This window comes from Thamnophis elegans, chromosome 3 (assembly GCF_009769535.1).
Source record: "Thamnophis elegans isolate rThaEle1 chromosome 3, rThaEle1.pri, whole genome shotgun sequence".
Classification (NCBI taxonomy): domain Eukaryota; kingdom Metazoa; phylum Chordata; class Lepidosauria; order Squamata; family Colubridae; genus Thamnophis; species Thamnophis elegans.
In genome coordinates, this window is record NC_045543.1 from 49,255,738 (window position 1) to 49,271,363 (window position 15,626).

At 36.0% G+C, this 15,626-nt stretch overlaps 1 protein-coding gene across 1 annotated transcript; it reads left to right on the forward strand.

The window, feature by feature from the left end:
* The first annotated feature begins 1,053 nt into the window (after positions 1-1,053).
* Positions 1,054-10,822, forward strand: MYL5 (myosin light chain 5). The gene is made up of 7 exons (XM_032213805.1): positions 1,054-1,098; positions 2,490-2,597; positions 6,927-7,002; positions 7,500-7,604; positions 8,278-8,356; positions 9,781-9,829; positions 10,724-10,822. The coding sequence occupies exons 1-7, from the start codon at positions 1,054-1,056 to the stop codon at positions 10,820-10,822; spliced, it is 561 nt and encodes a 186-aa protein (XP_032069696.1).
* The last annotated feature ends 4,804 nt before the right edge of the window (positions 10,823-15,626 follow it).

A 15,626-nucleotide genomic window follows, 5' to 3' on the forward strand; every position in this document is an offset into this window, starting at 1 on the left:
GATTTCAAAGTATATTTAAAATTGAATAAAAGGAAACGTTTACCTTTCTAAATAACATCAACATTTTTATATGGTGGTATTTTGTACAAGTCTTAGACTCTAAGGATTATTCTACCAATTCTTTTCCAATACCAAAAATGCTTTCCCCTATATGCAGACTAAATACACAACCGTCTATGTAAGCCGATAAGAATAATTTTTACTGACTGGCTCGGGAATTCTACAGTATTTATGAATTTAATCATTTTATATCAAAATAAATGGGTTTTTACATACATTGTTCGATGAAACAGAAATTATATACCATGAGCAAATCATCAAACAGTTTGAAAAGCTTGTTATTATTGATTTATTTAAAAAGAACAATGTATGTTTTGAAAGATACCCAGTGGAAAATGTTTTCAGCTACTTCAAGACACAGTTTCTTTAAAAGTTCATTAAATTGGATTCTAAAGAAGAGAGCAGAGAGTAAAGATACATACACAGCCTGCCGAAGTCCCAGGGAGAATATCACAATACAATATAATCAGTGGATATTATTAGTACAAGCAGCTGTGGGCAAATTATCTGAACTGCAAGAAACCATTCCACAAGAATATTTTGAGCCCATAAACAAGACCCATCGTTTTAAATATTTGATTTAGTGAAGTCATGTTTCATTTTGCAATAAATCATAAAGTGGTTCATTAAATAAATTAAGTGAATTGTTTAAATTTAAAAATATAAATTTGGTATCCAAAACACGCTAAACCCAAATGCAGTTTGCTTATGCATGCTGCCAATTGTGATTGTATAATTATGATTTATGATTCACCATGTTGTATGTACGCAGATATTCAAGGGATATCTAGCTTTCTATAAATAGGAACGACTAGGATTGAATACGTTAACCTGTTTTAACTAAGTCAAAACCACCCAAATCAAGGTCTACTCTTCCCGATTCAAGGTCATGATGATTTCTCCAGAATTCTTTGTATTTCTGGTTTATTATTGATGATGATAAAAGATATGGAGGAAACTACAAAATCAAATCTTGTTTAATTTTAAGAAATCATGACAAATTATATCAAGAAATTGCTCCTTCTCAATGTAGCAGAGGTGGGTTGCTCCCAGTTCGGCACAATTCAGCTGAACCGGTAATGGTGATTTGGTCCGGGTCATAGAATAGGCAACGACCCAGGCTGGCCACACCCCGAACTGGTTCCCTAGTCTCTTCTGCCATTGTTGGCATGTTTCTGCACATGCGCAGAACAACTTTTTTAGTCCAGTTAGCTGTTAGCAGTGCACGTGCAAAGCAAACCTGTACCAACCAGTACAGGAACCCACCCTTGCAATGTAGCATCTTCCAAATGTATTTCCCAGAATATACAAGGATGGAATTTAGAAGTCTTCCTTAAAAAGTTAATTCTTGCTTAATTGCTACCCAATGAGAAACTGTTCTTACTATGTTAGAATATATGAGTTCAAAAGGTACATAAAAATAGCATGAGTGACAGTTGAATTCACCACCATAGATATTGCATCTCATAGCAATTGAAGGAATGTCTTACTGGACAACTTCAACTAACTGTTGTTTGTTCACCAGGGAATAGAAGGTATCTTGCCGCTCTGACCAAGTATGGAGTCATCTTGTGAGCTGAAGGTTTTTACAGTGTCGAGATCTTCTTTGGGAATGCCATCTGGAAAGACAAGATCCTCCTCTACATATAAGAAGTGTTTGATACAGACAGCTTCCCAGAGAAACAGAGGATCTCTCCAGAAAAGATGGTGAGTTTAACCTGTATAAAAAAATGATGTCTCTATGATTCTCATAACACAAACTTTATTGAGTAACTTCTTAAAGGGTAAATATTTAGAGGATAAATATAATTTTTTTCTTAAAAAGATAAACTGGCTTTTTTCAAGTATAACTCCAAACTACAATCTGTATAACCTGTTGCCAGGGCTGTCTTAGCGCATGGGCCTGATGGGCACTTGCCTGTAGGCCCCACGAGCATAGAGGCTCCATACTAATCTATGTACAGTATGTTCACCTTTCAATGCATCTTGTATTATATAAATACAGCAACCTTATGGCTTACTGAGTATTATTGTGTTTTTCAAGCCTCATGTATTGTTCAAATGTTTATCATGTTGATTAGTTGTTGCTGCACAGCATGTTTTTAATGTTTCAACACCAAGATTTTATTGGAAGTTCCAATAAAATAAAGATATGTTTAATTTTATCAACCATTTACATTTTTATTCCTGTGAGTAGATGTCGTAGAGGCCCCAGTACACTGCTTGGCCCGGGGCCCATAATGCTGTTAAGACAGCCCTGGCCGTTGCTTTTGTACAGGATGGTATGCATAAAATATGATAGCATCATGGCTGCATTTTGTTATTTAGGAAAATAACCTGAGAATTGTTATCAACTGTCCTATCTTCTTCTAACTGTGTGATCAGAACGAAGTACGATCTGACTGAATTCATGATTCTCTTCATTTCAGGCCAGCCGAAAAACCAAAAAGAAGGAAGGTGGTGCCAAACGCGCTCAAAGAGCTTCCTCTAATGTTTTCTCCCACTTTGAACAGACACAGATCCAAGAGTTTAAGGAAGTAAGAACATTTCTCTTTAGGGTGTTTTAAACTGCACATGGCTGGTAATGTGTTTGTGTGTGTGTGTGTGTGTGTGTATATATATGTGTGTGTCTGTGTGTCTGTGTGTGTGTGTGTCTGGGTCTGTGTCTGTGTCTGTCTGTGTGTGTCTGTGTGTTTTCATAGATTTTCATGGGTGTAGGTATGCTGGTCTTGTTGTATTTGGGTCTTTTCCCATGTAAGATTGATATTGTCTTGGCAACATTTTGGCGAGGTCTCACTCGCCATCTTCAGGCTGCCGAAACGTTGCCAATACAATATCAATCTTACACGGGAAAAGACCCAAATACAACAAGAGCAGCATGTGTGTATGTATGTGTATATGTGTGTGTGTGTGTGTGTGTGTGCATATATATATATAAAGTCACAACCCCTGATATGCCCAAATATGGGGGGAAGGTCACTACTTCCATTCTCTGTCCATCGGCTCGTCATAAGAGACCATCCAGACAGAAACCCAATATTTTTACTGTTGCCTTTGTTACATATCAGCACAAACACAACATATATATATATATATGTGTGTGTGTGTGTGTGTGTGTGTTTATTTTTATTTGTGCTGATAAATAAATAAAGGGAGACTAGTATAGATCTATTTCAAGCTATTTAGATCTATAGATCTATACTAGTCTCCCTTTATTTATTTATCAGCACAAATAAATAAATAAAAACACAAATATAACAAAGGCAACAGTAAAAATATTGGGTTTCTGTCGTGATGGACTCTTGTGACGAGCCGATTGACAGATGATGGAAGCAGTTAGCTTCCTCCCATAATTGGGGCTTACCAGGGGTTGTAAAAATCTTATATATATATATATATATGTGTGTGTGTGTGCACGCGCGCACATACGTACACACACACACACACATAAAAACAAATACTTCAAACAAATACTGTGTGGGTAAGACACCCTCAGGGTGTGTGTTCTGTTTGCCATGGTAACAACTTCACAGTACTCCACAAGGGGGCTCCCTCTGGTCAGGGGGAATCCAACATTAGAAATTACATTGGTCTAGACATTGTCCCCCTATAAGTAAACATCTGGGCAACGCCGTGTTATCAGTTAGTCCATTATAAAAACTGGACAAGCTTTAACCTATTGTCATCCCACACAACTGGCTTGTTACCACGCCTTAAAAATAGGAGATCTTCACTGCGAATATTTATCTGCATACAATTTCCTTTAAGTCAGAGGGCTTCTCTCCCTCCCTCTTGCGCTCTCTTGCTCTCCCTCTCTCCCACTTTGTATCCATTACTATTAGTAGCCTACAGATGTTAGTCAGTGTGGGGCTCGGAAGTAACAACTTAGAAATGAACCAAATTAAACTTTGAAGAGTAGGATGTGCTAATAGCATCTTTAACCATTAACTTGCTTTTTAAATAATAAAATCCTTTGCATAGATGTGTCTTACTTCATTTAGTAGGATTTGAGCTGTGGTGGCACAGTGGTTAGAGTGCTGTACTGAAGGCTACTTCTGGCCTGCAGTTCAGCCGTTCAAATCTCACCAGGCTGAAGGTTGACTCAGCCTTTCATCCTTCTGAGGTCGGTAAAACGAGGAGCCAGATTGTTGGAGGCAATGTGCTGACACTGTAAACCGCTTAGAGAGGGCTATAGAGCACCATAAAGGGGTATATAAGTTTAAGTGCTATTGCTATTTACTACTAGAAAGCCTACAGTATATTAGATTGCAGCCTAAATCACACCAAGCGAAAACAGTTAACAGAAACAAGAAAGGTAGAAAAATATGATATAAAAATGAGACTTTTGCAGACTGACTCTGCCTATCATGTAAGGGAATCCCCCCCTCCCAATTCAGGAATTTTGTATTTTATTTAAGAACATCATTCTTGTTAGTATATCACATGTCATCAATCTATAGGCTTTTGGGATTTAACAGGAAAGTCATTTAATCATAAGTAATGTGATAAACAAATTTCTTAGCAAAAATGAAATCTCTAGACCAGTTTTATCCAATGTAGTTGCATGGATATCAATTCCCTGAACCCTCAGCACAGCCATATTAGCTAAGAAATTCTGAAAGTTTAATCTATGTATCTTGAAGACACCAACCAGAGAAGATTGTTGTAGATTACTTCCTGTTTTACTTTAACCATAGAAAATGTAGAGCAGAATACATAATATACAAATAGTTTACCTGGGAAATAGGTTATGTCTGCAGAAAGAGATTTGATTGTGAGAAATACATTAATGTCATTCGTGGTGGAATGAAATCTTCTGGTGGTGTTTTTTCCCCCTCTTCTAAACCTACAGATCTGCTTGGAGTAGTTGGGAGATGTGAGAAATATAGACAAAATAATTCCTGACATGAGTCTACCTATGTAATTTGAAATGTCATTTCAAATTTTCGTTCCTCATGGGAAGAAAAGAAATATTTCCTTTTTCTACAGTTGAAAAGCTGTTGAAAGTAAAAATAAATAGATGTATTTTTTCATGTTTGAAAAAAACAAGGCTATAAACATTTTGCTGCTTGATTCACAAAGTTGGATGAAAATGTTTAAGTTTTGAGAAAATATTTTGCTATTACAGGAATGAAAAAAGTGTGGCAGATGTGTAGTGCAAGGCCCAATGACATTTCTTTTGTGGCAGAGTTGCAAAACATAGCCTCATTGGGGGACAAAATGCCTCCCCCCATTTTTACATGGGCATCTACTTAATCCCAATCTATACCTTTTTACCCTAGCTCCAGAAAGCTCCTGAAGCCTCCGCGCCTGTCATGTGTGCTGGGGTGGTGGTTACACATTGCATTATGGGTGTGGCACACACACACATGCCCCCCCTGTGCTCCCCCCGCTTATGGCACGCAAGCCAAAAAAGGTTCGCCATCGCTGCCCTAGCTCATCTTAGCCTACCAATTGAGAAGCTTACAAATGCGAGTAGATAAATGTCCCCCCTAAAATAAGACCCAGTTGGAAAATAAGTCCTAGAATGATTTTTCAGGGTGCGTGCAATATAAACCCTACCCCCAAAATAAGCCCTAGTTAAGCTAGCCAGCCAGACGGACACATTTAGTACCATATTTTCCAAAAAATAAGTCCTAACTTTTTTGGAGCAAAAATTAATATAAGACCAGGTCTTATTTTGGGGAAAACATGGTACTTTGGTGGGAAAACATGGTACTTTGGTGGGAAAGTAACAGTGTTCTGTGTGTCTCAGCATATAGTCATGTTGGCCACATGACCATGGAAGCATCCTTGGACAATGCTGGCTCCCTTGGCTAGGAAACACAGATGAGCACCGCCCTCTAAGGTCTGACACTATTGGACTAGGGAAACCTTTACCTTACACCTTGCAGACCCTGCACCCTCCTACATTGGAAATGAAGCCCTCAACGTGCCAAGCCCAGCCCAATGTGGTCCTCAAATCCATAAAAGCTGATTCCTCTAAGCCGGGTTTTCTCAGACTTGGCAACTTTAAGATATGTGAACTTCACTTCATAGCTTGCTGACTCAGGAATTCTGGGAGTAGAAATCCACGCATCTTAAAGCTAAGATTGAGAAACCTTACTCTATATTATTGAAGCAATCATTAGTTTTCCCCAAATTTGTCCTGTGAAGGGCTATTAATTGTGATGTCAATGTTTTTCCCATAGCTACCATACAATATGTCATATAACTACAATATTTGTGGTTCTTGGAATCAAGGGAATTACTGTTCCCTCAATTTACTGAGCCAAGGTGGCGCAGTGGTTAGGGTGCAGTACTGCAGGCCACTTCAGCTGACTGTTATCTGCAGTTCAGCGGTTCTAATCTCACTGGCTCAAGGTTGACTCAGCCTTCCATCCTTCCGAGGTGGGTGAAATGTGGACCCAGACTGTGGGGGCGATATGCTGACTCTGTAAACCGCTTAGAGAGGGCTGAAAGCCCTATGAAGCATTATATAAGTCTAACTGCTATTGCTATTGCTATTAAGCTGATTATTTAGACATGCACATGTTCCATTTCTGTTTGCTCAAATAGCTAAATTTAAGAGCATAGCTAAAAGATGGAGGAGCCTACTCAATAACAATTCCATCTTCCTGTAGAATAGTTTGTAATTCTAATTCTGGAAGTATGTTTGAATGTTTTGATAGGAAAAAAATTGAAGTCTACAGCTCTAAATGTAAGCTTAACTATCACATATTTGCTTTTCCAAATGTTGGAATATAGAAAAAACTCTCATGCCAATATTCTATCCATTGAAATACATGGGACCTAGACTAAAGTAAGTATGATTAGGGTTGAGATGATATTAGTAACTAACAGATACATAATATTTTTTAAAATAGGCTTTCACCCTAATTGATCAGAACAGAGATGGCTTCATAGATAAAGAAGACCTAAAAGATACCTATGCATCATTGGGCAAGTGTTATGAAATTATTTCATCTCAAGTTAAAATCAGTTTTCCTTTGTTTTGTAATCAGATACGGTAATAATTACACTTAAGTAGAATACAAGGAACAGAAACAAATTGCAATAAATTAGAATAGCTTTAAAATCAGACTCTTTGTAGAACAACAGATGGTAAATATATTTTCTGCTCTTAATATAATTTAAATAATTATATTTAAACAATAATTTCTCAATCTATTTCCAAGTATATTATCCTATTCATTCAAGGAGATTGAAGATAAATTCAGTTTAAAATCTACTTTTGTTATTAATTGCGTGAGCTCTTTATGTTCTTTTAAAATGATTAAAATTGAAGGGGAATGGGTAATTGGAAATTGGAATTTTTTGAAACTGGTAAAATTACTTTGCTGGCATTTATAAAAATTGGTAGATTTACCATCAACAAGATTCATGTAAATCTGATATAGCCAAAGACATATGCAATTAATCTATTTGTTTGATTTTAGGTAAAACAAATGTCAAAGATGATGAATTGGAGTCTATGCTTAAAGAAGCTACAGGACCTATTAATTTCACCATGTTTTTGAACCTATTTGGGGAAAAGTTAAGTGGTAAGTTTAGCACTATCTTATAAAGCCATTTCCCCACAAAAAATTAACCTGAATTTTCCTGTTTGTCCTGAATTAGGACAATGAGAGCTTAATAGTAATCCTACAAATGTCCTTGTTTGGCGAGGTTGTCCTTAAATATATTGGCTAAAAAATTAAAATAAAAACAAACAGGAAATTTTGAAAACCTTGGGGATTACAAATTCAGCCTTCACCACTTTTGATGTGAGCTTATCCACATAGACCCATAAACTTTTGAATGCTGTAGTGGCATTTTCACTCAAAATATATTCAAAATTATATTTAGTACCAAATTTGGTTTGGAAAATGTGTATCACACTGGAAAACTGAGAGAGGCATGAATTGATTTATTTGGAAATGAACTTCACTTGGAACTCCTAATTCCCGTTGTCCTAATTTTAGTTTTCCAAACTAAAGCAATTGTTTCTCCTTTAAACAATCCCTTTTTATAGATTAACAATTTGTCAACCCATCAAGGGACCTTAGACAATGCTGAGCTCTTTTCATCTAGTCCTGTGAGGCATTTGGACCTTAGAACGGCAACAAATTATTGGAAAACATTAAAGCTGATACTAAATCCTCTTGTCCAACATTTTAAGGCTCACAAGGAACAAGAATTCCAACAAATCCAACTGTATCTCATTATTTTCTGCAGGTACAGATACCGAAGAGACTATACTGAATGCATTTAAAATGTTTGACCCAGATGCTAAAGGCAACATTAACAAGGATTAGTAAGTATTAGATGGCAAAAAGGTCACTGGCAGTCAAGTGCCATAAATTAAAATAAATTAAAAAATAAACAATCTTTTATTGTGAAGCAATCCATGCTGTCAGTTTGGTTTGAACGTAGCAGGGATGATACCTCAACAAGTTTCTGCCTGATTGCATCTAGGCTAGAAATAGAATCTAATATCATTTAAAGTGCAAAATGTTATGGCAAAATAATGAAAATAGCTCTCAACTTCTTTCTCAGTTCAAAGCTTTGAAATAAACGTTTGAAAGTCTTCAGGTCAACACGCAGTTGACCTGAAGAAGCACCTGTCCCTTTAAAATGTCTGCTCTGCTCAGATTGTTCCTTCTGATTTGCACTCTTTCCGCAAAGGTCCCCTTCAAATCAAACCACCTTATAAAAGCCAAGAGATAAATAGAATAGAATAGAATAGAATAGAATAGAATACATAAATAGATGACAAGTATATATATCTTAAATATAAGATATATAACAAGGAATATGAATGAAGGATATACAGTAATAAAAGTATAAGAATAGAATAGGAAAAAATAACATATACACATAAGTAGTTTAGTTTATTGTTGATTGATTAGTTTAATGACCATGTCAAATAAAACAAGGTAATACAGCATATTGGGATATAAAATATTGAATGAAATAATCAGGTAAAATGATTGCCAATCAACCTCAATATGATCTAGATAGGCTCTAAATTGTGTGGCTACAACTCAACTTGGAAGTCTTGTATATGGTCCATGTGTTTGCACTGTGAAAGAAGTAAGAGAGTTTATTTACAAGTAAAATCAGAATCTTCAATTAAAAGACATACAGGCCCAAACTGGGCAACCTAGGAAGAAATTCTTTGGTTCTTATCAGATAAGAGGCATGATTGTCCTCTGTGCCTGGAGATATCTTCAGAATGAGGAAGGGGATGAGAGTCATTCTAGAGTCCCTGTTTATAACCATGTTCAACTGAGGCAAAAACATGACAAACCTGAATACATGTTCTGATAAAAAGTAAAAATTGTCATGTAATGTTTCTAGATCTCTAATCTAAAAAGATGACATCTTCCATGCTGCCATTCAATCATCAAGTAAATTAAGACACCCACACAGACATATAAAACAAACGTTGCAAACAGAGGTGGGTTGCTCCTGGTTTGGCCCGGATCGGGTGAACTGGTAGTAGCGGTGGGATCGTGTATCCACCCCCGAACCAGTAGTAAAAAAATTAGCAACCCACCACTGGTTGCAAGTAATGTACAAGACTTCAGTGGCACTTAGCTTATTGACAGAAAGGTACAACTGGGCTTTTGTAATACAGAAAACATTCACCCACATAGAAATGGACAAATATGTTTTTTTTTTCATGCAACCCTTTATAACATTTTAAAACAAATCTCCTCTTTGTTTCTTCAACAGTATGAAACGTTTAATGATGTCCCAAGGCGATAAGTTTACAACAGAAGAGGTCTGTATTTTTAAGAATGCTGTTTTTTAAAGTGGAGAGGAACTTTTAAAAATGCAGCCAGGATCATCCCAATTAAAAATCAAATTCTTTAACTGGGATATTTATTATGGGGTTATGCCAAACAATTGCCAACAAGTTCAAAATGAATTTCTTGAAACAAATAGCTATTGTTCCAAACTCATTTAAACCAGAATTTCACAATTATAACACACTTGAATAAATAAAACATTGAAAGTAATAATGGAAGGATCCATGAAGCTGCCTTATATAATCCAGATCACTGAAGCATCTGTCACCCTGCTGAAATCGAATGGCAACAGCTGTTCAACTGAGGGGTGCTAAACTCTGGATGCCACAGATTAAAATTCATTTGCTTCTGTCTGCAACATGCAAGTGTGGTTACTCAGCTATGAATTCTTTAATAAAGCGCTGGCTGGCTCTAACTGAAAATAAAAAAGGTTGCCAAATTTAATCTAAAGAAAGTGCAGGTGACTTCTAAGCTCTTTTGTACTTCTAATCAGTAGCTAATATAATATGTACATAGTGGACATACAAAATTATTGTTCTTTAGAAAAATTAGTTAATCATTACTTTCATTACTTATTTTCAGGGGGAAGGTAGCTAATGGAGTAAGTTCCTTTTGTTAAAAGTTATTTTTTGTCCTAATAAATGGCAATTCAGTTGTGTGAAAACTTTTATGGAGAACCCCAAGATAGCAACTTCTAATTTTGTTACTTCTGTAAACAAAATGTATGCTTTTTTGAGTCTTGCAGGAATTTTTAGTAGACATTCTTCTACAGTTTCTAACTTTAAAGGCTGAAGAATCACTTGGTCTTTGGCCTTGTCCTGCTCAAATGCCTTGGGTAAATTCTTCCTTTTTCTATTGTTGTACAGATAGATCAGATGTTTCAATGCTCCCCTATTGACTCAGCAGGAAATCTGGATTACAAAGCTCTCTGCTACACCATCACACATGGAGATGAAAAAGAATGACATTCATAAGCTTTAGAAAGTTGTGTTAACATCTGTCACATTAATTAAACAAAATGACAAAACATTTCTTGCTTTCTCTCTGTGATTTGAAACACTTGTTTAAACAGCCATCTTTCCAGGTATTGAATTGATGTTATTAACAAGGTCACTTGAAACACACAAATCCATTATTTCAATTGTGTTTTTGTGCCACTGAACAGTTAAAAAAAGAGAGAGCAGTTATAGTGTACACCTTCACATTGTATTTTAAATATATCTTGAAATTATGGTAGGATTTATTGCAGGGATACTTTTATGCAGATGAAATATTCAATTGGTGCATCTTTATATATTTCAGATGGTCATTCAGTCTTCTTTCATGGTGAATATTTGAAATCGTGCAACAGTAGAAGTATAAGCTGTTGCAGCAGAATACTTGTTCTAGTTTTATATACAGTATTTAACATAGCGGCCACTTGGAAATGTGCAAGTGTCTGCATCACTTGACTATCTGCCAGTTAACATAATTGAGATTTAAAATTCAACTGAAAATAGATTAGGGTTAGGGTTCGTGAAAAAAAAATCTTTCCCCTGGAATATTCCAAGCAATCTATTATACAGTTACTTGTGTATGTTGAACAGAGATCAAAATGAAAGACATTGTTCTGTTGTGATTAAAAGAGACCTACCTTCTAGTGTGAGGGCCAGTTTGGTGCAATGGTTAAGGAATCAGGCTAGAAACCATCAGCTTGTGAATTCTAGTCCCACTGTAGGCACAAAACCACCTGGGTGACCTTGGGCTAGTCACTTTCTCTCAGCCCCCACAAAGAGGCAATGGCCAAAGCACTTCTGAAGAACCTTCCCAAGAAAATTGCAGGGACTTATCCAAGTATTCTCCAAGAACTGGACATAATTTAGCCAAATGTGTGAGGGGAGTCTAGTCTACCTCCAGGGATAAAAGCTCTCTGAGTGAGTTGGCCAATCAATGTCAATGTGAGATGGGCCTTCAGACTAAGAATCCAATATCATGTACCTCAGTTCTGCTTTTATTGTAAAGCTATAGTAACATCTTGTAAGCCTGAATACACACACACACACACTTTATCTCTGAGAACTAGGGTCTTGCCTGAGATGTTTACTAGAGTTATCTTCCTGCTTGACACTCAATCCTCTTTTATCTGACCATTGTCCTTCACCTCTTCCCCCTGTCCTTCAAGGCCATCCTCTCTGCATTTTGCATATACTCACCTTGGCCCACCCTACTTTACAGGGTTGTTATTGTGAGGAGAAATAGATAATGTACTATGTTTAGATAGAAGAGCATTTAAAAACAAGAAACAAAGATACTACAATGAGATAATACAATGGACTGTTTCTCAGTGGGTTATTTATTTCATGATGAACAATTAGAATCGCCCATTGTGTTTTGTGACTTTTGCTCAGAGTTTTCATAAAGGGAACAAAGGAAAACTCTAGTCATGTTTTTATAAAACTCATAGTAGATGGGGAATAGCTGATTTAGACAGGGAAATAGCATGAGCTTAAAAATCTAAGTTCCAAAGCCATGTAAGTAGTATGAATTACAAATCATAGATTCAGGTCTTCACTTAACTCAGCATCTCCATTCATGGAAAGGACTCTATACTCACACTATTTCCATGAGTGCACTTTTTGGCCAAAATACAGTAAATTTTACTGATTAGTTTTCTGATCATCTCAAAAAACTATATCAGCAATTCAGAAAAAAAGCAAGATATATTCATAGTAAATTGTCACCCCTATTGTGTAGTCCATTCTCTAATGTGTGGTCTTTGATATTAACATTGTAGTCTTTCCAGCATTATGCTTTTTTTCAATAGAAGACGACAGATTAGCCAAAGTGTCCCAATATTTCTTAGCTTTTAAGTAAGGATTTAAGTAAATATTCTTTTCTGCAGAATATAGTATGCAACCAAACAGAATATGCACATTATTTTCAAAAGCTAGTGCACCACCTATACATTGTCTTTTTTCACATGGAGATTTTCCATATTTTATTTTTATAGAACCAAGTTGTTTGAACAATTCTGTAGAGAAATTTCTTTTTAGATTGATTACACACACACACACACACGGGTGTGTGGGTGTGTTTATAATTTTATTAAAAGGATTTTAAAAAGATAAAAATAATTTAGACTAATATAGAGTAAAGGATAAAAAATGAAAAAGAAAGAAAAAAACTAATAACAGAAGAAAGAAAAAGTTAAAGTTTAAAGTTAAAAAGAAAAGAGATACAAAGAAGTAATTTCTGAATTTCTTTAGAGCAGTTTTAGATACAATTATAAATTTACCTCTCTGTCTAAAGTTATGTTGTGACTCTTATTTCTATAAACTGTCCTATGTAATCGTTAAAACTACAAATTGTAAGTTCATTTTTTTCACTTTTATACAAAAAGTCAATCAGAGGCTTTCCACTCAGCAATAAACATGTCTTTTTTTCTGATCAAACAAGGCAATTTGGTTAATGGGTTAAGTCAAATGTTGACAAATATCATAACTATTTCCTAGTTTAGGAAACTGCAGATAGTTTCTTACTCTACTGAATTAAGAGAAAAGATACCTGGAAGTTTCCACCATTATATTAGTGATGGACTTCATGGCCATCCAGAAGTTCTTGAAATACTTTTCAAGCTTACTCTAGATCATGGGTGTCAAACTCGCCATGTCACATTGCTGTCACATGACATTTCTCGATGATTTTCCTATTCACAGAACTGGGGTGGCCATGGCCTGCGCATAATGTATCCGGCTTGCGGACCGCCAATTTGACACCCCTGTGTCTAGATAATGGTGAAGGAAAATGTCTAAATCACATTCTCTTTCTCCAAGCTATGGGCAATAGGTTTTATTTGAAATAGTTACAAAGACATTTTGAGAAGGAACAATTAAAATGATATGAGATACCAACTCTTAATAAATGTAACATTTAATAAAAAAATAAAAGATCTCATTCAGTGAACACAAAGATTGAATAATAAAGGACCAAAGAGCTATCAGAACTATCAGGAACTATAGTTGGATTTTATGTTGCTATTCAACCTCAAATCTCAGATATACCATATCTCATAAATACAGTTTAGTGCAGTACCATAAATTCATTTTTCATTTATACAGTATAGTGCACTGAAAAAAGAAAACAAGATATTTTACAGCTTGCCTCTGTAATGCTTTTGAAGTACTACTATTCATTATTATTATTTTTTGGACAGGTGTAATGATGAGTTTCTATTGAGAAATATGTAGTGCAGAAATTCTCACCTTAAATGCCAATATTAAAGATTTATCATCAAACTTGTAGACATGCCAATAGCTTGAGTGGAGTAGCTAAGTGGAGCAGAGAATAATACTGAAGAAAACCCCCCACAAAACAGAGCTAGGAAAATATTTCACATTTATGATATAAGCCAACTATCCTCAAAAACCAGGATAAGGCTTCCAAAGGATTATATGTTTCAAGCCTCTAGCATCAAATAATTACATTTTTTAAAAGCACATTGATTGATTGATTGATTGTTAAATTTATTTCACTGTGAGGTTACTCTGGATGGCTTACAACAAAACAGAAAAAAATGATAAAAATGTAACCATAACAATAGCAAAGGAATAAAACAATAAAAACAAATGACAAAAGTACAATTAACATGATAAAGCATTAAGGAAAAATATCTGGAAATGAACATAAACCAAAAAAGTATAAAGACACACACATGATTGCAGGCATAAAAAAGAGGTCAGTTTGTAAACACATCATTTAACCTTGAGGATGTGGAGTAACACGAAGTCTTTCATTATACCCACAGGGAATCAATTCATAAGCAGAGAACAAATGCATACCATCAAGCATTGTACAAGATCTCAGGTCACAACCATTCATTCAGCCATCATTCACAGTTATGATGGCACTAAACAAGTAAAACTTATGACAGGTCCTTAGAGTTGCAATCCTTGCAGTATCCCTGTGTTCACATAGCACTAGCACTGAGACTTATATACCACTTCATCATGCTTTACAGCTCTCTGTAAGCCATGGGTGTCAAACTCAAGGCCCATGGGCCAAATCTGGCCCAAGGGGTGCTTAAATCTGGCCCATGGTACAGGCCTGGAAATAACAAAGGATCGGCCCATGGTGCCTCTGGTAGCCAATATGGGGCACAGGGCCATGTTTTGGCCAGTAAAGTGCTGTAGGAGGCTGGCCATCACCTTCCTGGTCGGCCTGCGGAGGAGAACTACAATGCTAATCTGGCCCTTGAAGAAATCCAGTTTGACAGCCCTGTTCTAAGCAGTTTGCAGTCAGCATATTGCTCCCAATAACCTGTGTCCTCATTTTATCGACCTCGAAAGGATGGAACACTGAGTCAACCATGAGCCTTTAAGAATTGAATTTCTGGCAGTGGCAAAATTTTGTCTCTTGATCAGTTGAGGAAGCTGGCAGGAAGTTAGAAGTCAAAGTCATGCAAAGTCCTCACTTAATGACCCACACGGTCCCCATTTAACAACAGTAACTGGGACTGCCAGAATTCCCATTGCTAAGTGACACAGTCATGTGATATCACACTTTACAACTGTGTGGTTTAGCAAAAGAGTTCCTAGCCCCAAGTGTCATCATAGTCCAAGGACTAGTTTAAATTCTATTTTCCTATCATAACAGAATGATCTTCCTTGCTTTATTAATCGCTCATCTACTGATAATGCCAAATGACTGGGAAATAATACAGCATCACAATAATAATAATTTATTTTCTGAAAGTTACATTAACAAAGTTATGGCTATTAAACCCAAATACTT